This window comes from Polypterus senegalus, chromosome 2, assembly GCF_016835505.1.
Source record: "Polypterus senegalus isolate Bchr_013 chromosome 2, ASM1683550v1, whole genome shotgun sequence".
In the NCBI taxonomy this organism is placed as follows: Eukaryota; Metazoa; Chordata; class Cladistia; order Polypteriformes; family Polypteridae; genus Polypterus; species Polypterus senegalus.
Window position 1 is genome coordinate 151,429,997 of NC_053155.1, and position 23,091 is coordinate 151,453,087.

General features: G+C 37.6%; 1 protein-coding gene across 5 annotated transcripts; it reads right to left on the reverse strand.

The window, feature by feature from the left end:
* Positions 1-1,877: 1,877 nt before the first annotated feature.
* On the reverse strand, positions 1,878-13,460 carry si:ch73-41e3.7 (uncharacterized protein LOC572312 homolog). Of its 5 annotated transcripts, none has more exons than XM_039746104.1 (3): positions 13,100-13,460; positions 12,240-12,320; positions 1,883-3,328 (listed from the first exon to the last, which is right to left on the reverse strand). In XM_039746104.1, exon 3 carries the CDS (start codon positions 3,319-3,321, stop codon positions 2,233-2,235), a length of 1,089 nt encoding a protein of 362 aa, XP_039602038.1. In that variant the 5' UTR covers positions 3,322-3,328; positions 12,240-12,320; positions 13,100-13,460; the 3' UTR covers positions 1,883-2,232. The 5 variants fall into 5 exon arrangements, with proteins under 5 accessions (XP_039602041.1, XP_039602038.1, XP_039602039.1 ...); XM_039746105.1 differs by lacking the exon at positions 13,100-13,460 and adding an exon at positions 12,529-12,669; XM_039746106.1 differs by lacking the exon at positions 13,100-13,460 and adding an exon at positions 12,475-12,669.
* Positions 13,461-23,091: the final 9,631 nt, after the last annotated feature.

Consider the following 23,091-nt stretch of genomic DNA (forward strand, 5'->3'; position numbering starts at 1 on the left):
CTTGAACCTGGAGCACCAACAAAGCAAGAACAGACATCATCCATAAAGAACTGATACTATTAATATATTTAACTGTGCCAAAATAAAATAGAATAGCTAGCCTATATGTTATATATTTGTCTGTCTCATCCATCCATCCATCATCCAACCTGCTGAATCCGAACACAGGGTCACGGGGGTCTGCTGGAGCCAATCCCAGCCAACACAGGGCACAAGGCAGGATCCAATCCCGAGCAGGGTGCCAACCCACCGCAGGACACATACAAACACACCCACGCACCAAGCACACACTAGGGCCAATCTAGAATCGCCAATGCACCTAACCTGCAGGTCTTTGGACTGTGAGAGGAAACCGGAGCGCCCGGAGGAAACCCACGCAGACACGGGGAGAACATGCAAACTCCACGCAGGGAGGACCCGGGAAGCGAACCTGGGTCTCCTAACTGCGAGGCAGCAACACTACCACTGCGTCACCGTGCCGCCATATATGTGTGTGTGTGTGTGTAGTTATCATATTTCTAGAGTCCTTGTTTTTATCAATGAATTGCATTATTCTGTTTCTTAAAACAAGTTGAGACTTCCTCCTACAACAGAGAAGGGTAAGGTAAATAAAGTAGGAGCTTTGACAAATTATTGGATTAATTGCTAATAACCAATAATTGATAATTGCTGAAGGCAAAACTGATAGTTAAACATTTATTTTTCAAATCCTAAATTATTATACTGTCCTCCTGGGTGGGTGGATTAGTGATTATCAATCAATCAAAAAGTCTACACTAGCATCTGACCTGGTAGCCTTTATTACCTGGTGCATGTCATGACGTGACTACTGTTGCAATAAATAGTACAGGCCATATGAAACACTGAGGGTTCAGCCAGTTACCTTACCAACAAACCACCCACAAACAGCACAATCACTTGCTGACCTGGGCCATTGAGCTATGTTTGTTAGTCTCATCTTGACATCACAGATGACTTGTGCCCTTATTGCAATACGAGTGCAGTAAAGTGCTCAGATTACATTACGAGAAGTGGACACTGCTGCAAACTGCCTTTTTATGTTGGTAAAAGCATGTTGTGTTTTATGTACATACATGTACGCCATACAAAAACTGGATGTAGTGCTTTGCTCGTTGGTTATGCCTTCCAGTACAGCAGCATGATGGAGCTGAAGCTTGGCCGAGATATTTTTGACGTGTTGGCCAGTTCCCAGAGAGCTGACAACAGGTAGCTGATATAAACTGATGAAAAACAAAAAAACTTCTTTAGTGGAAATACACAGCATTGGTCCCTGTTAAAAGGCAACTAAAATATAGTCTGTACATCATATTCACTGTTTGAGGTGTAACAGGTTTGTCGTATCAATGAACACAGCAATAATGGCTCAGTTATGTATATTATGTGTGCAAATTGTCATTTAGTTTGGCTTGGCTGCATTTCCCCGCTTGATCAAAGGCGTTGTTTCTCAGTTTCTCCAAATGTTGTGTATGCATGGGTTAGTGGTAACAAACATATGCACATTCCCTTGTCAAGTTCTCTTTTATAACTCCCGATGTTTGCATAGAAAGTTGTGTATACATATTTTGATCCTCTTTTTGTGTGTTCACAAGTTTAATAAATGAGGCCCCAGGGCTGCAGTCCTACTTTAAAACATTCACTGACTTGGCCAGGGGATATGGACAGCAGCAAGGACACATGCCTAGAAATGAAAAACCACACACATTTAGGTCTATAAATCAAATGCTACCATACCAATTTCTACCAACAGAGACCTTTGGGAATATGCTGGATTCTACTTTTTGTGTTCCTATTGCTTCTCTTAATAGTGATAACCTCAATCCATAGAATAAGCTTTTTAAACAAATTGATCAGTTTCAGGGAGTTATAATGTCACCAGATCCTGTAAGCTATAATAGTAAACTGTAAAATTAAAACTTTCCTGGGTTATTACAAGGCTAAAAAATGTTACATTTTCTAACTTGGATTGTACCAGTACATGAAATGGGCTTCACTGGACAAGCTTTTTTAATGAATAGGTCGGGGGCATCCTGCTGAATGTTAACTATGAACCATGCACACTCAATGAACAATTAAATTTCTTTATAATCTACTTGCTTCTTAAATTGATGCATGCACAGAAAATGAATAAAAAATTTATTCTATTAATATTTAGATAATACTACATCTTGAAACATCAGTGCACCCTTGAAGTGGAAGATTGAAACAAACATTTTAACATGATGTTCTTGAGCGCCCTACACCACTGGTTTTGCGATTTAAGCATCTGTTTGTCCACTGCTCTTTAGAAGGGGGGGTCGGTTTTTTCTCACTTTTGCTTCGTGTGATAATGACATCCCTTGAAAAATGTGTAGTCTTGCCCTTCAGGATTCTTCCGAAAAATCTAAAGACTGATTGAATGCATCTCCAGGGAGCATATTCACGGCTTTCTGTCCCTGCAGACACTTGTGGGCAATCCACTTTCATGAAAGTTGTGTAACGGTCAATAGGTTTGGAACTGAGAACCCATTTTCGACAGTGTTTCTGGATCCATTTCTGTACTTCTTTATCTTTAATTTGGTGCCACATGTTATGAACAGAGTCAATCAAAGCTACAGCATAAACCCTTTTCTGCACCTGCTCACTGCGTTGGGATAGAAGGTCCATGAAAACCAACCCTCCATACCCGTGAGCAACAACAGCGATTTGATTTGCTGAGGAATTTGCAATAAAGTGGTCCCAGATGTATCGCACATGTTCCTCTGGGGTTGTGCTGCCTCTTTTGGCAAGTGGGACAAATCTTTTGTCTTTCATACATTTATTAATAAACTCTCCTTTCTCAGACATTATGTATTCAGTGGTGGCATCACACTCACCAAATAATTCTAAAAAATTATCATTTGGGTTCATTACAATGACACCTGAAGATTCACCCAGTGCCTTTTTGATATATGGGATTTGGCTTCCTTTTTCCATACCCTCAGAGGCAATCACCTTTATGCTCCACTGACCTGCACGAACGGCTCCTCGGTCTTGAATCAAAATTATAAGTCCCTTTGGGTTATCCAAAGCCCCAGGGCTCATAAAAAACAGACTCTTGGCCTCTTGCTCGCTGGCTTGTATGGGAATGTAGACTCGTTGCAGATTGCATTTCTCCTCAAGAACCCTGTATACGTGTTGGGTAATTAAATGCCCCAAAGCCTGGTATCGAAGGTGGTTGCTCTCATAGTCATCTTTATAGTAGCTGAACACAAAAGCTTCACAAGTTTCTTTCTGCCTCAGCTCCCCTTCTTCAGTAAAGCAGTACTTCTCAAGGTCTTCCATATTAGGCCTACAAAAAAACAATTTTGAAAGTACTGTAAGTGATTTTGAATAACTTTAGTCTTTTTGGAAGAATTAACTTTAACCATTTTGGTTAGATTTTCAGTTTAGCACAATGCATACTTTGCAATTAACAGTTTGGGAAAGATGCAAATGTGCTTGCCTGTTTGGAAATAATGCCAGCTGGGCATTTGAAAAAAACAGACTGGAAAGTATTTTTTTTGCTCAGCTGAAGAAATTATCTTCACCATTTGCCAAAATCTGTTCACTTGGCCTTTTGAATTTCTGTGCAGACTTTGCCAAACCAGGAGATGCCTGGAAGAAACATTCATTATAAACCTTGTAACTACAAGCTAATTCTTATCTGTTCTAAGGAGCACACATATAATCATGCTTTGACCCAATACCTGGAAATGAACTCCAATCCCCTCAAGAAAAACTTCTTTACTCTGTCAAAATTAGGTTTGCCTCTCTTAACCTCTTGGTGGCTAGTCATTTGGGGCTACATAAGTGTCCATACTCTGTAATTACTCAAATTCCTCTTTCAGACACTGGCTCTCTGCTAGTGCAAAAAAAGAACACTTACTTCAACAAGGCAACTTCACACCTAAATTCTTATACAAGAGAAATATAGCAGGGAGAGTAATGATTTTTGCTAAGACATTCAAGGAACATGACAATGAGCATACTGTCAAAAGAAAGTTAAGGAACACCATACCTAATGAGCACATGCAACGGGCCATTTGGCAAAGACAAATGAATGCACTCCATCACTAAAAAAGTTCACTTGAAACTCGATCATAGACTATATAGCATCTATTATTCCTTTAAGACCTTCTAGTTTTATATTGCATTATCTGTGCCACAGTAAATTAGAACTCTACATAGCTATTAAACTGCCCACTAAAATATATTATTTTTTGTGTAACTGGTATTGTGCAGCAAGTTCAGGAATAGCTGTGAAAAGTAAGCTACTATTTACAAGCTTATAATTAAATAACAATCAAGAAAACATCATGCATTAGGGCATAAAGAACTCCAAGTCCTATATTGCCCTGTGGGAATACGTGTCTCGGGGGAGGCAGTGCCCTAAAGAAGCTGCCTTCCCCCAGCCTTCCATGTCTAGGGCATTATGGCCGGGTTGAACTACTGGCTCTCTCTTACAGGTTATAAAACTATTTCAAAGCGCACAATGCACTTGTAGACAGGACTGGCAAACTCCCAAAAACTGTAAAATATCTGTCCATGAAGAAAGAGCTGGTCCTCTGCTTCATCACATTAATTCTCCTATGTCTAAGTTTATTTCATTGGAAAGTGTCTTCAGTACCACAGCGCATGTTTTATCATTGATTCAGTATAGTTAAGGACACAGATATAAATTAAGAGGGTGTGCATTCAAGGCAGAATCCATGAAGCCTGTCTGCACAGAAATTAGTGTAAGAATATGGAATAAACCGCCCACAACTTTTAAAAAGGGTCAAGATAGGCTACTGAGACAACTCAGCTATTAGCAAACTGAATGAGCCTGATGGAGTGAATGGTATCCAGTTGTTTCTAAAACATCCAATTTGCCTATAATATGGATGTTATATTTTTGGTGTATACCAGTAGACCCCTGTGACCCTGTGTTAGGATATAGCGGGTTGGAAAATGACTAACTGACTGACCGACTGTAATACTTCAACATCATGATTGACATTGTGCTCTAGTGACAGCCAATGGAATATAAACTGCTAGGTTTCTGGTTCCATCTCACCAATGGCCTTCTGAGAATTCCAAAGAAGATTACTTTAAAATATCCTCCAGTTCTTGAGGCAAGTAAGCAATTAACTTTAAAATTTTAAAAGGCTCAACTTATCAGTCTAAAAAATAAAAACATAACTTTAAATGCAATACTCCAGCTGATCAAGTTCACAAACTTGCTTTGACCCATTTGCCAGAGAATACAAAAAGAATACACTGCAAAGGCAAAACCAAACATACCCTTTCTTTATAAAATATACTTGAACAGATAAAGTGTCCTCTAGAACTAGGTGTCTGTACCTGAAGATATCGCATTTAAACTGCTTTGCCGGGTTGAGTTTCTGCCACAGCTCTTCAGTATATTAAAACATAAGGTGATAATCTACAAATGAATATTTCCCTGGAAAAAGACCCTTCTGCATGCTGGGGTATGGTTTCTAGAAATACATTACAAATATAACTGTTTAATATGTATGCATTTGCAGGAAACAGAATTGCAGACCTAACTTGGTTAACAAAGTTGATGTCAGGTACAGTACCATTAAACACTACAAGCAATACAGGATATGCAATGTTTACATAGAAGCTCTACTTTTAATGTTTAGTTTCACATTAAAATTGCATTATACTGCAAGTTTCATGGAACTGCAAATCATTTCATCGAGTATTAGTAGTATCATTGTCATTGAACAGTGAAAGTCTTACTTGTATGGCAAACTAACATGCAACATATCACCACTTTGGCAAACAAGAATGTATTAAAATACATAATTCAGTTTTAGTTAAAATAATTAAATAGAACTTGTTTCTGAGTTTAATGGTATTTACTGTGAAAGGCAATATATGATGGCAACAATTGGTTTAAACAAAACAAAAAAACAAAGATAAGTGAGTTGTGCATTTATTATGTATGTCTGGAAAAAGAGGGAAAAATAAACCAGTCAGTATACTGTATTGTGTGTCACATACACTGGTCAAGCAAAATATTTTTGATCAAGCTTATCATCAGTGCCTGTCTTTTCTCGTCCCTAAACTGTATATCCCATCTGCAGACCAGACACATATGACCTAACCAACTAATTTACAAAAAAACTTATGTACCCAGCTCAATCTGCTATTAGGTTGTCACATCAAATAGTTGCAGAATAAAGCTTCTGCTTAGGGGCAAACCCGGACTCCATTTGGAGCTGGTCCCAACCCCAAATAAAACGGGGAGGGTTGGCATCAGGAAAGGCATCTGGCCATAAAAATCAAAAAAATTACCTCATAAACAATGGGAGTAGCTACAAAAGAAGAAGAAGCTTCTGTTTATTAACAAGTAATGTCAAACTCTCTGACGGTTCTTGACTAAAGAAATAAAGGGTGGAAGGAGCTAGGTGAAGATTGGTGAGCAGACTAACCAGAGAGTTTAATTTGGCCTGCTGTGATTAACTGTGGCTATGCATACGAGTGGACCTTCCGATTGTCTGGCGCTCCTGCCAGATATGGATCTTGCCTTGCATGCAGTCATGCTGTGAGGGGCTTTTTAATTGCATTAAAGTGATTTGGTAAGTGGAATAGAGGGGGTTCACACATCTGGCTTAAGTGCTTGTGGTCCTGATGCAAGCCTGAATTGGCAATTCAACTGTGCGGAAAAAAATCAGTCGCCTTTAACCAATCAGCTTTTAACTTGGCTTCTGAAATCATAAACCAGGAAGTATGTGGGGGAAAAAAAACTTAAAAATCCCGTTTGTAGGCAAAAGACAGTTCACTTCTTATTTACAAAAATATGCAAAAATCTTTATGGACTTGGATGAAAAATATCTCTTATGTCAGTTCGTAAAGCAACCAGGTTGTTACATCCATTATTAAGTAATGCTAAAGTATCTGCCACTGAGCAGCAAGTCTCTCCTTTATCATGTCAGAAGCGAACTATTTTAAGACCAATACACACCCAACTGAATAGGTGAGGCACTGAGGTAATGGGGAGTAAAATGTCACTGCCGCCTAACTAGCCAATAAGCAGTAGAACTGTGTATACTATTTGAACACCTCTTGCTTTGTTTTGTAGTGTTTGGCTGTTCTGTCATTGGTTGTTAATAACTAACTTTCCCATCTTCACACAAAGGTGTTAACCACTTAGTTTGTTCTAATAAACAGTTTTTCAGAAATTATGTGATGCACTTGTGTTGCTTTAATGTTTTATGTCTTTTCTAACAGTGCTCAGAACTATCCCCATCATTTTTTTTCATCTTTTGGGAAATGTTCTTGTAACCACCCAGGAAGCTTCTTGGCCAGCTTGGTCCCTGGTTAGTTTGAGACCCAGGCCACTAGGACTCCTTTCATTGAGAGCCTGGTGACTGATTAGGTGTAGGCTGTATCATTAGGCAGACGTCAAGATGGAAGTTTGAATACTTGCTGCTTTCTGTATTATTTTAAGTATTATTGCTGTTGGATTTGGGTTTGTTTCAAGAAATATCAAGCGACATCTGCATTGGACCACAGAACTACTACAAGTGCTCATCACAGTTTAGTTTGCTGTGAATTCAAAATTTCATTCTGTAGCATTTAGTTATTATTATTACTATTTGTCTGACACCTTTATTAAGGACAACTTACAACATTTGAGATACAATCAATTTCCTTTTGGTTTTCAAAATTAGAGAATAGGCAGGTAAAATGACTTGCTCGTGGTCACATAGTATTAGTAGCGGGATCTGAACCCACAACCTCTGCGTTTGTCCTACCTACTATGTCACACATGGAAGAAGTGTGGATTCTGTGCATTGTTGAAATAATACAGAATACTTAGGTTCCATGTAAATTACATAATACTGGTCAGGTACATAAATAACCTTTAAAAATTCCTTGGGTCAAATGTGACCCAGGTTTGGTGTTTAAAATAAGTAAAAGCAGCCTAAATTTCAACTGCTTGTGTCTGACATTTCCCTCAGTTAGATAGATAGATACATACTTTATTAATCCCAAGGGGAAATTCACATAATCCAGCAGCAGTATACTGATACAAAGAAACAATATTAAATAGTAATAAAAATGAAAAAAATAAAAATAAAATTAAATGCTAGCATTTACTCCCCCGGGTGGAATTGAAGAGTCGCATAGTGTGGGGGAGGAACGATCTCCTCAGTCTGTCAGTGGAGCAGGACAGTGACAAAAGTCTGTCACTGAAGCTACTCCTCTGCCTGGAAATGACACTGTTAAGTGGATTCTTCATGATTGACAGGAGTTTGCTTAGTGCCCGTCGCTCTGCCACAGATGTTAAACTGTCCAACTTTACTCCTACAATAGAGCCTGCCTTCTTAACAAGTTTGTCCAGGCGTGAGGCATCTTTCATCTTTATGCTGCCTCCCCAGCACACCACCGCGTAGAAGAGGGCACTCGCCACAACCGTCTGGTAGAACATCTGCAGCATCTTACTGCAGATGTTGAAGGATGCCAACCTTCTCAGAAAGTATAGTCTGCTCTGATCTTTCTTACATAGAGCATCAGTATTGGCAGTCCAGTCCAATTTGTCATACAGCTGCACTCCCAGATATTCATATGTCTGCACCCTCTGCACACAGTCACCTCTGATGATCACAGGGTCCACGAGGGGCCCAGGCCTCCTAAAATCCACCACCAGCTCCTTGGTCTTGCTGGTGTTAAGGTGTAAGTGGTTTGAGTCACACCATTTAACAAAGTCTTTGATTAACTTTCTGTACTCCTCCTCCTGTCCACACCTGATGCAGCCCACAATAGCAGTGTCATCAGCGAACTTTTGCATGTGGCAGGACTCCGAGTCATATTGGAAGTCTGATGTATATAGATTGAACAGGACCAGAGAAAGTACAGTCCCCTGCAGCGCCCCTGTATTGCTGAACACAATGTCAGACCTGCAGTTCCCAAGACGCACATACTGAGGTCTGTCTGTAAGATAGTCCACAATCCTTGCCACCAGGTGTGTTAATGAACAGTAAAAAAAAAAAAAATACACATTCCATAATTTGTACAATTTTTAAAAAGTTTTTACTTTGCCACGTCTTTCGGTCAGTTTTACTGCACCATTCATTTTAATGGATTTTCTAATGCATTTAGGGTAAGTAGTTTGCTCACAGTCCATAAACACAATCTAACTGTGTTCTTTTCAGCTCAGAAATGTACTGTAAAGGCTTTTAGTAAAGTTCCCTACCTTTACAAAAAAGAAAAAATATTTCTAAATGTCACATTTTGTTATGCAGTTGCTACACATTTTAAACACTGCAATGCCTTTTAGTCCAGTTTTTCCCCAACCAGATACCTCAAAGATGGTGGATTGTACTCTCCATTTAACATAACTTTGTTTACAACCCACAAAAAACAATTGTAAATTCCACTTGTTCTAAAACTTTGGATTTTTCATTATTACAGAATAGGTGAAGATGATCAATGAATATAAAATGGGTCTGGGGTTAAAAATCTGAAGTCTCTAGGCAACTAGAATGGGGTGTTAGAGTCAATGCTGTGCCTTACAGGTCTATTTGGGACCCGATTCTTTCTTTGAAGATGCTGAAAGGGCATTTCAATTACATTTCATTACTTTTAATTTTAAAAGATTATTGTCTATGGGGAGTTTGAAAGTATATTTTTAAAAATACTGGTTCTTTAATGGCAATTTATGGTTCTTTACTGGGTTGTGTGATTCCTCATATAACTATTGCCTAAATTCATTTCATTTTGGGAAGGTTTTTTTTTTTACATATTAATTTTGGTGAATTTGGCTTTGAAAAACTTCCTAATATGTATAAAAAACTGAAACCTTTAATGTATGGTTTACTAACTAGCAGGACACAAACACATTAAGAAAACCTGGCCTTAGCCTGTGATATTGTATGCAGCAAGAGTTCTTTTAAAATTACGACCTATTGACGTTTCATAAATACGTAAGCGTATTAGGGCCACGGAGAAGAAAAAGAATACGGACACAGTGAAAAAAAAAAAGTATTTGTTGAGAATAAAGTCGACTTTTCCACTTTATTCTCGCCGTTTATGTCGAGGTTAAAGTCGACATGTTGACTTTATTCTCATAGTTTGTCATTAAAGTAGATCATAAACTAAAGTTCATCTTAAAATCAATGTTTAATTTACTAGATTTTCTCAGACCCCTTCATAAAATAATGTAGCACATTAAATGCTTTGTGTTAAGTGTTTCTGTGCCAAGTTAATCGGTACGAACTTTTTAAACTGACTTCCTCTACACTAAGAGGAGGCACAGGCAGCGATCACCACACGAAACACATTCACATTCCTACTCTATGAACATTTAGAATTCTAAGATAAATACTTGATATAATTTTCATGATGAAATGTATTAAACATGTGGGAGCACGGTGGCATGAAGTTTGCATCGCTGCCTCACAGCAAAGGGGTCCAGGATGTTCCCGGCCTTGAGTTGCATGTTTTTCTGGTGGGTTTACTCGACATGCTTCACTTTCCTTTCAAAGTCATGTAGGATGTGTGGTTTTGTGATGCTATATTGACCCTGCTAGCGTATGTGTTGCTCGTATTCACCCTGCGATGCGCTGGCACCCCGTTCGGGATTTGCTTCGGCCTTGTGCACGACGCTTGCTGAGATGGGCGCAACCCTGAATGGATGGCATTATTAAACATGTAAACGAAGATTTTTTTTTAAAGTTCTGAACACACCGTGGTCAAAGTTTATAACTAGATTTGATTTTTTTTTTCAAAGACGTTTATTGTGTGGTGATTGGTTATGTAGAGAAAGAAAAAGGAAAGATAGGAACTGGGGGTTTCGTACATCAGATTGAGACAGCACGCATGCAATAAAGAAAGCCCACTCAGAAGAACCTCCATTAATTTCCGTGTTCGTGTCTCCGACCACCAGATCACGACCCCAGTAATTACACAATATTTAAGTTGTGCGATACCCATTCATACATCCAGTTTTCTGAAGCCTCGTCAACCTGCCATAAAAGTTCTCTACACTGAATGTAGACCTTGGGGTCGCCTGACTACGAGAGAGCAGCACTACCACCACACCACCGTGTATGTTTAATGCATTTCATCATGAAAATTATAACAAGTATTCAGTTTAAGATGCGCGTGGCGAACAACAACTGGGTTAGGGTACACTTAACACAAAGCATTTAATGTGCTACATTAACGGGGTTTGAGAAAATCTAGTGAATTAAACATTCATTTTATGATAAAGTTTAATTTACGACATTCTCCTTTAATGACAAAATAAGCTACAAAAATAATACATGTCGACTTTATTCTCGACATATACTTTGTTTTCTTCACCGTGTTCGTATTTTTTTTTTCTCCGTGGCCCTAATACGTTTCCTTACATAGGTCAATTACCGACTAGTGGTTGTTATTTACTCAATGGTGTCTGCTACAGATCTAAATTAGGGTTCTTTTTGAAACCTTCATGGGGATGGATCTTTTGGGAATGGTTCCTCGGTGGTATCGCACTTAAGAACTGCACTGGCGCTTTAATTTTAAGAGTGCATTCTGCTTATTTGCTTCGCATTTGTTCCTCACTTCACAAAAACGTTCCGATTAGGTTCACCAGCAGTTCCAAACTGGCCATCTTCATGTATGGGTATGCGAGTCCTGTGATGGACCGGCATTTTGTTCAAGGAGGCTTTCAAGGCCTGGTGCTGCCAAATGAGGATTCGCTTCACCATCGTCCACAACTGTAAACCAGATTTGAAAATATGTCATACATAAAAATACGTGCACGTAGGTTTATCATTGACTTCTAATTGAACAAATGTAGGTATATATGCTGTACGATGTGCCATTTGTCTTCGTCCGTCTGGGTTGGAACACCAGTAGTACAAGCCCGTGTGCGAATAGAGATATTAAGATTTTATACTCATTATACACGATTTTTTTGCGTTTTAACTCGTGTGGCTCGTCAAAAAGAACACTTTTCCCCACTTAGGCACGGACTAGACCTTTGCACTGTGAGCGGCTGGTATAACTCGCACACTTCGTAACAGCCTCGGTCCGCTAAAATTAAATTTAAAATACTAAAAACTACACGGACCAGCCTCGTTAATTTAAACCTGATTACACCCACTCTGTATAACACAGTGCATTATGTAAGTCTGAATGATATAAGAAATTCAATTCTTACCCCGAATTTATTTATTTCATGAAAAAAGAAGGGAAAATGCATTCAACAGACTTACCCGTATCTCTTAAGTCGCTCGCCAATCTGTATTGCTGAGGTGGTGATAATAAGATAACGTCTTCAATTAAGCATAATAAATCTGAAAAGAAGAAGACAAAAGCGGCACAATGTATTTTCAAAGTAAGTAAAAAAACTGTATACCTTAGAAATAAAAAAAACAATTGTTATTAACGATCTATTAACGCATTTATATAATACAAAAAACATACTAGTTAGCGACAGGTCCTACTGACTTGCAAACGTAATTAAGCCGGCTTAATATTCATTCAAGATGGTCGATCCTTTACCATTAAATACTGTATGTCAGTAGCTCTGTGGTTTCTTTACGACTGTTTTCACAAAGGTCAACTGCACTGAAAAAGAAAGACACAGATGTCTAAGCCAGTGACTGCTTATAGAAGTTCATAGCTTCTATCACGGCAGGTTTTTGTTCCATTTAATCTCCCAAGCAGTCAGTCATTTTCTCACTAATTGACCTCATGGTTTTATTAACTGTTTTCATTTTTATCTTTACAAAAGAGGAGCAGTGTGAAATTTACAGTACATTGATGAGGAACTTAAAACAGCCATTCTTTTGCTATAGTTTTAACTCCCCGTTTTTCATTGTCCTATTAATTCACCTTTTTCTGTTGAGTTTGCACAATAAGCTGTATCATAGCAATTCCAGTTAATAATAAACAACGTATACATGGGAGAAAATGACTGCAAAATGGTAGTTTTTATTTTTTTGGTAAAATTAAGCCAACCACATCCATTAAAAAATTTTTTTTCTAAACTTGTTTTTCTGGTATGGTGTCTATCAAGATGTTATATGAAGGGAATATAATTAGAAACAAAAAGTCACAAATTCATACTTACATAACCATGGGGCCTAAAGGTGAGGAGGTGCCAGCAGCTGTACCACCTGCATTTCCAAAGTGATAATCCAACTGAAGTTAAGTGTGTTTGGGCCCGGACAGCTCTTGGATGAAAGTCCATCTAGGAAAAGCTTGGGTTGTTGCTGAAAGATGTGTTAGTGAGGCCAATAGAGAGTGTTTACCCTGTGGTCTGTGTGTGGACCCCAGTGTCTTACTGGAATAATGGGACACTGTGCTGTAAAATTGGTGCCATCCTTTGGATGAGATGTAAAAAGGAGATCATGACTCTGTGTGGTCATAAAAGATTCCTAGGTTTCCCTTGGAAAAAAAACAGGGTGTTTCCTGATGCTCACAGCTTTGTCTTTAAAGCCCCCAAATCATCGCCAGTCTCTAATTGGTTAACTATCTTTATAGCTTAATAGCTAATGTGTGGTGAGCATACCGGCACAAGAATTGCTGGTGTGACATCACCATGTGAAAATGTAAATGTATCATCCAGGTGGATGCTGCACATTGGTGGTGGTTGAAGTGGCTCCCCTCTATCTATCTATTTATCTATCTAACTAACTTTTTAGCAATTTGTTCTCTTTAAATAAAAAAAATAATTGACCCAACTTGTGCTAGGGCCAGAGTTATTTGCATTACTTAAAATCTTCAATTTTGTCAACTCAAATTTTTTTACATAAGTGGAAATTAAAAAAAAACAAGTTGGACATAAAACTTAAAAAGAGTGGTGAAATTTGTTTCTGCATTTTTTTAAATTGATATGTGATACAAAAAATATATTACTTGCATGGATTAACTAAAAAAACTCATTAAATACATTAGCAAACTGTTTATTATTGTCTCTCAACAGACACTAATGAAAAACATATCTGTTAAAATTCTTGAAAAACATTAGTGTTAAGCAAACCACTAGTATTGAACAATGTTCAACAAGAGCAAATTAAATTATCTGTTTAACAGAGGCACCTGATAAGCAGTTTTAATTTCATGCTAAAACAATTTAAACACAATAAAACAAACTAAAACATTTTCCATATAATGCATGTAGTTAAACTCTAAGACAATATTTTTGTACCAGATAAGAGATTGTTTTACTCCATTCTTTCAAGATCTAAACAAATAAAACCTAAAAGATTTTAAACATCTCAAATTAAATAAAGATATTCAAAAACTTTGAATATTTACAAACTGAAAAAAACCCAAAAGTAATAAAGGTTTGCACATCATTTACCCTCAATCAACAGATTCTACTTATATAGAATTTCTAACCTTGCAAAATGAATATCAACATACAGCGCATCCGGAAAGTATTCACAGTGCATCACTTTTTCCACATTTTATGTTACAGCCTTATTCCAAAATTGATTAAATTCATTTTTTTCCTTAGAATTTTACACACAACACCCCATAATGACAACGTGAAAAAAGTTTACTTGAGATTTTTGCAAATTTATTAAAAATAAAAAAATTGAGAAAGCACATGTACATAAGTATTCACAGCCTTTGCCATGAAGCTCAAAATTGAGCTCAGGTGCATCCTGTTTCCCCTATTCATCCTTGAGATGTTTCTGCAGCTTAATTGGAGTCCACCTGTGGTAAATTCAGTTGATTGGACATGATTTGGAAAGGCACACACCTGTCTATATAAGGTCTCACAGTTGACAGTTCATGTCAGAGCACAAACCAAGCATGAAGTCAAAGGAATTGTCTTGAGGCACAAATCTGGGAGAAAGTTACAGAAAAATGTCTGCTGCCTTGAAGGTACCAATGAGCACAGTGGCCTCCATCATCTGTAAGTGGAAGAAGTTCGAAACCACCAAGACTCTGCCTAGAGCTGGCCGGCCATCTAAACTGAGCGATCGGGGGAGAAGGGCCTTAGTCAGGGAGGTGACCAAGAACCCGATGGTCACTCTGTCAGAGCTCCAGAGGTCCTCTGTGGAGAGAGAAGAACTTTCCAGAAGGACAACCATCTCTGCAGCAATCCACCAATCAGGCCTGTATGGTAGAGTGGCCAGACGTAAGTCACTCCTTAGTAAAAGGCACATGGCAGCCCGCCTGGAGTTTGCCAAAAGGCACCTGAAGGACTCTCAGACCATGAGAAACAAAATTCTCTGGTCTGATGAGACAAAGATTGAACTCTTTGGTGTGAATGCCAGGCGTCATGTTTGGAGGAAACCAGGCAGCGCTCATCACCAGGCCAATACCATCCCTACAGTGAAGCATGGTGGTGGCAGTATCATGCTGTGGGGATGTTCTTCAGTGGCAGGAACTGGGAGACTAGTCAGGATAAAGGGAAAGATGACTGGAGCAATGTACAGAGACATCCTGGAAGAAAACCTGCTCCAGAGCGCTCTTGACCTCAGACTGGGGTGACGGTTCATCTTTCAGCAGAACAACGACCCTAAGCACACAGCCAAGATATCAAAGGAGTGGCTTCAGGACAACTCTGTGAATGTCCTTGAGTGGCCCAGCCAGAGCCCAGTCTTGAATCCGATTGAACATCTCTGGAGAGATCTTAAAATGGCTGTGCACCGACGCTTCCCATCCAACCTGATGGAGCTTGAGATGTGCTGCAAAGAGGAATGGGCAAAACTGGCCAAGGATAGGTGTGCCAAGCTTGTGGCATCATATTCAGAAAGACTTGAGGCTGTAATTGCTGCCAAAGGTGCATCGACAAAGTACTGAGCAAAGGCTGTGAATACTTATGTACATGTAATTTCTCAGTTTTTTTATTTTTAATAAATTTGCAAAAACCTCAAGTAAACTTTTTTCACATTGTCATTATGGGGTGTTGTGTGTAGAATTCTGAGGAAAAAATGAATTTAATCAATTTTGGAATAAGGCTGTAACATAACAAAATGTGGAAAAAGTGATGTGCTGTGAATACTTTCCGGATGCACTGTACAACTTATTTTTTAAGGACAGGGTGCAAGCTTAACATTGCTCTCCAAGATTGAAAAAGACCTTCTGAATGGTCTCAAATGTGTACTTCCATTCTTTAGGATACTCCATATTTATAAATCAACCCAAACAATACACAAAAAGCAGTGGGATAATCTGGCAGTCCTTCAACAACAGTGTCCTCAGTCACAACTGCCATGCTGTCTAGTGTCCTAGAATCTTTTTCATCTCTGACAGTTTCAATCATCATGATTTTCACACCTTGAGTGTCCAGTTCCTTTGACTTTGTTACCTTAAAAATATATATATATATGTTGTAATATACCACTGTGAGTAGCAGTTGTTAGTTTTATGATAATGGGGATAAAAAAACTTAACCAAACAAGACTTCAATAGTGGTGTGTTCTCTCTGTGGTAATGTGGAAGACGTTTCAATACAACTGATCTGCAGTGTTCAGTTATGTCTGTAATCTGGAAAGATGAAAGATTTATGGTATTATAAAACAATAAAAAGTAGGAACAAGCTTTCTTATATTGATATCACAACATGTATTTACATTTCAATACATTTAAAAATAAATGTTAATGAATACATTTCTTAATTGCATAAATAGTTTCACATGTAAAATATTTTTTATGTCGCACTTTAGTGGCCGCTTCTGCTGGTCAGCATCACTCTTAGCGGGAGCCTTATTCTGGGAGCACAGAGGACTCGACAGGAGGCACAATGGGGTACCAGTTTACTAGAGGGTACACACAGACAGACCCCCACAATTCTCATACTCTCACATCTGGACAATTTAGTCAGACCTAAGCTGTCTTTCATTGGTTTGTGGGAGGAATCACTATTAGAAGTATACTGGGTAATCTTTCTGCTTCTAAATTATTGGAAGTTAAAACATCACTTATTAAAGACATAGAATTAGATGTTGAAGTTCTACATTCAGGATCACTGTTCAAAAAAATTCACATATGAAACCTGGTCTACCCATGGATGAAAACATAAATGGAATGTAAGGACCACATAACAGGACGGGAACATGTGAACACACTGAATATGTAATTTACATGAATAAAATACAACTATAATAATTTTTATGAACAAAATTTACATTGGCTTAAATTGCCTGAGTGTAGGTGTGTCAGTACTTGTGTGTGTTTATACTGTATATACAGTATCTGAACTGGTGCTTCATCCAGCATGCCCTCTGCCCATTTGAAAACATTTACATAAGCATTTATATTGAACACATGATATCAACATGATGTTACATACAATGTTTACTGTAAGTTATGTAAAGCAACAAGAAATATGCAACTAAATTAACAGACACAATACACATGAATGCAAGGCAGCCTCATACACATTTGTCAATAACCAGGATGCCAAAAAAAACTAAACCCTACATAAACAATAAGTAAAAATCTTGAGTGGAAACAAAGTTTAAAATCCACATGAACACTGAAAGCTTAGTCAAAATATAATTAAAAAAAAACAAAACAATTTCTTTACATGACTGGCACTAATTAAACAGAACTTGATTATCACCTGTTGATCAAGTCTTTCTAAAAGGGCCCCGATTTCATCACCTCCTTTTGTTCTGAACATGTGAATAAGCCCATTTGCATATGTTAACAAAGCAAACTGGAAGGTTTTATACAGGTCGATTCCCGTTATTCATTTGAATTCTCCATACACCTGAAAGTTACATACATAAATTGCCAATGGTATTAATATTTATAAAATCCATCCATCCATCCAGTATCCAACCCGCTGAATCCGAACACAGGGTCACAGGGGTCTGCTGGAGCCAATCCGAACCAACACAGGGCACAAGGCAGGAACTAATCCTGGGCAGGGCGCCAACCCACCGCAGTTTATAAAATCGCATATTACAAAATGAAGTCAAATTCACATATGACATTACCTGATGCTGTAAGAAGAGGCCTGGCCATTTCTCTTTTACAAGTGACACTAAAGGTTGTTCTTGAACAATTGCTTGTCGTCTCATGGAGAATGTAATGTTCATTTTTTCATTTACAAGGGTCATGTTAAAATTTTTCTTCTTAAGTTCATCTACCATGGCTCTCCTTTAACATTCCAGTACTTCTTCATTTATATCTGGTAGATGGTCAGGCAGGAAGTTTATCTCTGCATGCTTTGGTTTTTTAACACCTTTCTTTTACTTTTAGTTTACCATAACTTCAAAGCAACCAGCGCTGCACAGTTTTTGACAATAGTTGCCCATCTTGTGCTTAAGGCTCATTTTCCAAGCCTTCCACCCCTTCTCAGGTCCATGATCAGGCAAACAGGGATGCTTAGAAACAAGTTCCCTTGCAAAACTTTCAAACTCTTTGTCAGTGGGGTAAGCTTTGAAAGAATACATTAGCTCTGCTAATTTGTCTAAAGTTTCCATTTTCATATCACAGGGCACATTCAAAGTTGTTTGTTCTTTCTCATATTGTTCATTGCTTTTTCTGAGGCGCATCTCTACGTCAAATGAAAAACTTGGTATAAGAAATTTTGATGGCCACTGACTTACACAGTGACAAGAACTAGATGAGCTTGGGCTGGACTCTACTGATACCAGACTTGCTGTATCTAAAGTGTCAAAATAAACATTTGATGAGTCTTTTGTTAGATTGTGCTATTGGGTTCATCATTAGTTCCCAAAAAATTCTTATAGTGGCTTTTTCGAGTGGAAGTTCCTCCACATTATGTAGATTGCAAAGCCGATATTCAAAGTTAGGATCTTCATATTGCATTGAAAATCCTTTCTCAGTCTGTAGCATTTTCGATAGCATTTCCTTGAGGTCTTCAAGTGAAGACGAGTTGGGAATGGACACTTTTTGTATATTGTCAGGTCTGAGAATAACTTGAAGTAGCACAGTGACAAATGTTACTTAAAAACAAGACAAAAATTACATCTCCATTGTTGCACCTTGCAACTTCATACGACTGAAGATGTTCAAAGTACCATGAGCTCTGTTTTTCAACAACAAATGAAACTTCACCATTTATTATTAAAATATTCTGAATGAAGGCAAAGTCAGGTAGACCAGAACAAGAACCCAGAGATATTACCATACCTTTTGAGTAAGTAGTTCCACGGAAACGTACAGTACAGTATGTGTGACAGACACCATGTTTTGGCCTGGATACACTGTACTGATACTATCCTTAAGCTTTGGTTCAAGGAACTGGGTTTGGACCAACTTTACTTTGCCAGTGTGCAATGAAGGCTTAAAAAAATTGGGTGAGTCCAAAACATATGCCAACAGTAACTGATGTTGTCATGCCAAAGTAACTACAATGTTTTTAAAACTGCGTGAATCATGAACTACCCTCTTAAAAAAACTATGCTTAGATTCAACCCTCATGTTCCACAGATCAACCAATGGGGCCAAAACATCTTATCATATTTGGATAATGCTCTATGAAATGGTGTTTGGGTTTTAGTTTTTCATTTGAAAACACTTCTTGAAATGGCTGTCTGTGTCCTGAGAGTTTTGACTCCAAATAGCACAACGTTTCATTTGAAAATTTTTTGGAAAATGCAAGCTCCTCAATATCCTTCAGGTCCATTAAAATTTCCAAGGAAACGTTTCTCTTTTTCCGGCACTAAACTACCAATCATCAAAGATAAGAGTCTTAACAGTGTCCAGTTCTCATGCCCATTATCATCAATTGTTTTTTTTGGAACTGAAGGCTTATGAAATTTTTTATGGCCAATTAACTTTATCAGAGTGGTCATATGGAAAATTATGGATACTAGTGTTAAGGCAGTCAAGTGTGAAATAACCTTTAATCAACTTGTGTAAACAAACACTTAATTCAAAAGGCACAACACCCTGAAGAAAATCGTGAAGAAGGTCTGGTGGAAACCCAGTTACAGGGTGGAAAAAGTCAAATGCTTACTCAACACATATTCAGCTTTCATACCACTGGTAGACTCAAGACTGGGGTTTTTATGTTCATATTTGAAATCTATGCCCTGAATGTCACTCAGTGATGCTAAACAGTAATGACAGACTTTGCCTACCTTGAAGCTCTCCTGGAATCCTGTAAGACTATGTGCAGCAAGATTATTGGCAGAAACAGCAAACAAAGTCCCTCTGATGTTTCCAGAAAGTTTACTGATGTAGAAACCTTCTTGTTCAAGCATCTTTAAATCTTTGACTAATGGATCAAAAAAAGCTTCATAACTCTTTTACATCCACACTTTTGCTTAGAAGTGCTAACTGTATTGCATTGAGATTGCTTCGAAATTCTAATGGCCAGTTAAGAAGAACCCAGTATACTGCATTTAACTTGTGTTTCTTGCGTGAAGTGCCAAGTGGATTGGCAACTTCAAAATCATCAATGTACAAACAAATAGCAGTTCTAAACTCTCTGGAACCAAGAAGTTTGTTTTCTTTATAAAACTTTCCATCAAGATATGACTTATAATATCCTGGTGTCTCCACTGGAGTATTCAATGTGTTCTCCAAAACATCATTTCGACCCAGCAAAGTTGTTAAGACTTTTAGTATGGGAACATACTGTATGTTTTTTATTTGGCTGAACACAAACTCAACTGGTTCAACTACAGCAAAGTTTTTCTTAAAATAAGCCTTTCTTTTGTGACTAGTAGCAAGTGTTCCTCCTTCACAAACTTTTAAAAATGGATTGCTTTTGTGAATGGTGTCTGAAATATTTGCAAGATCAGAGTTACCAAGAGTACAGCCATTTTTCTTCAAAGTGTCCACAATAATATGTAAGGTTTGGGATTCTGAAAATTCTGAGATCTCTTTTAAATTTTCAATAATCTGTTGTATTGCATTTTGTGAAACATGCAATACAGTTTACATACACAAAAAGAAAGCAGTAAGCTTATGTTTAATTGATAAATCTAAATTTTCTCCGTCAACAACAATACGTGTTAAAAGGTTACTGCTACATGTCTCTGTGGTATTTTCACCATCAAAAGAATCCTCTATATCAGTGTTTCCCAAACTCTGTCCTGGGGACCCCCTGTGGCTGCAGGGTTTTGTTCCAACCAGATTCCTAATCAGGGACAACACCTGATAGCACTGATCTCATTTTTTTTTCCTTTATTCAACATTCAGAAAAGCACAGCATCATGATTTTTACATTGATAAGACATTTAGAAATATTTCTGCTTTTTCTATAAATTTAAATGCTTAACTCTCTTTTGTTGATTTCATTATATTTCTCTGTGCCGTTTTTCCCCTTCGTTGTATCTTATTAATGACAATTTAAAATGAGCAGAGCAGACACGCAGGCAAACAACACTGAATAATCAAAGGCTCAGACCCACTAATTAGTAAATAATGGATTAATTAAACAATTAGAACACCTTGAAAAGTAGAATGAAAATCAAGATGAAAATACTATTAAAAAGAAAAAAATACATTATTCTCATATAACTGCTTGGTACATCTTAATATATATATACTTTCTAGCAAATTTAGTTTTCTAATTTCTGTATTGTTCCCAAAACACAGAACCTGGGAAATAACAGTTCACTTAATTAGCTCAGGGGTTCGATTAAAAACAGAAGCTGGTTGGAACAAAAACCTTCAGCCACAGGGGATCCCCAGGACCGAGTTTAGGAAACACTGTTCTAGAGTATGGCAGGCTTCACCTAATTCATTCTCTACAAGCACCACAGACATTCTAAAATCCTTCAAGGAGTGTTTTTTGTGTTTTCTATTAATGTGCACATGGAATGTGGAAAGAATGTTGGTTTTAAAAGTACAATTAGAATATGGACATTTCACAGTTTCATATTTTTCCAAGTGTCTGCTCAAGTGAATAAGTAATTTCTTTGCAAATGTCTTTGAAATTACAGTTTTCACAGTTAAATATGGCACACTCCGATTTATCACTTTTAGAATGCACGTGGCTTAGGTGCGTTTTTAAAGCTCCTTTTGTATTAAATAAATCTAAACAGTCCAAGTACTCGCACTTCACTCTTCTGTTGGTTAGATGAAGCCAGTGTTTTAATCAATAGTGCTCAATCAGAATATGTTGTTTTTCATGTGAAAATTTGCAATAACGACAAGGTATTCATGGTGTGGACATTCTTTTGTTATTTAAACTCGACTTCCTTAAACTTTAAAATTGGCACATTCATTAATATTTCTGATACAACAAGACTATATGAACTATGACTATTCTGAATTTTTGGCAGAAAAATAAAGAAGTGCAAATTAAGTGAAACAAAGTAAACTATTTAGCTATGCAAACAATTCACGGCTCACGCTATTAGACTTCCTCCTTTATGGCAGGTTAATTATTCGAGAATTATTATGAAACTGACCCCTTTCCTTAACTCACACGGTCAATGTCAGAGAATACCACGTACATCAGAACTAAACAAAATCTTCACAAAATACCGCATGCAATGAAAATGGAGTCACTTTCCTGGATCTTCCGGAAGTGTAAGTCAAACAACAATTTGGACATGCGTGAATTAAACAAAAGGTTTTTACCTTGTCGTAACTTAAGGTTTTACGTTTATTTTAAGAGCAATACTTGAAATGTGTCGAATTTGATATAACATTTTGTCTCAACTTCATTTCCCACAAAAAGTTGAAGCAACTTATTTTTATAGCATTCCAGAAAGATTTTTAGATTTATTTTTTTACAGTGATACAATGTTTGAAGGGTTTTTTTACCAAGGGCTAATATTATTGGCAGGCAGTGTTTTGTAGTGGTGAAGACTTTGAAAGTCATAATCTAAGATTGTGGGTTCAAATCTTGCTACCAACAGTATGTGACTGTGCACAAGTCACTTCACCTGCCTGTGCTACAATTGGAAAATGAAATGAAATGTGAACTACTGTATCTCAAGTATTGTAAGACTTCTTGGATAAAGGTGCCAGCCAAATGATAAGTGGTAATAATATTAATAGGTCTATGGAGCACCTTACTCTTGAACATGTTACACACAATTGTCCATGAGTAAAACATTCCTGCATTAACTCAATTCCTGCTTTTCCAAGTAACTTAGATTTTGCTGATGGTCATTGCAAAGCTCACTTTCACAGGAAGGTGCATTATTTTGAAATGGAATCTGT

Bases quoted from the DNA above. Each gene is read 5' to 3' on its own strand.
- si:ch73-41e3.7 (XM_039746107.1), bottom strand. From the start codon at position 3,321: ATGGAAGACCTTGAGAAGTACTGCTTTACTGAAGAAGGGGAGCTGAGG.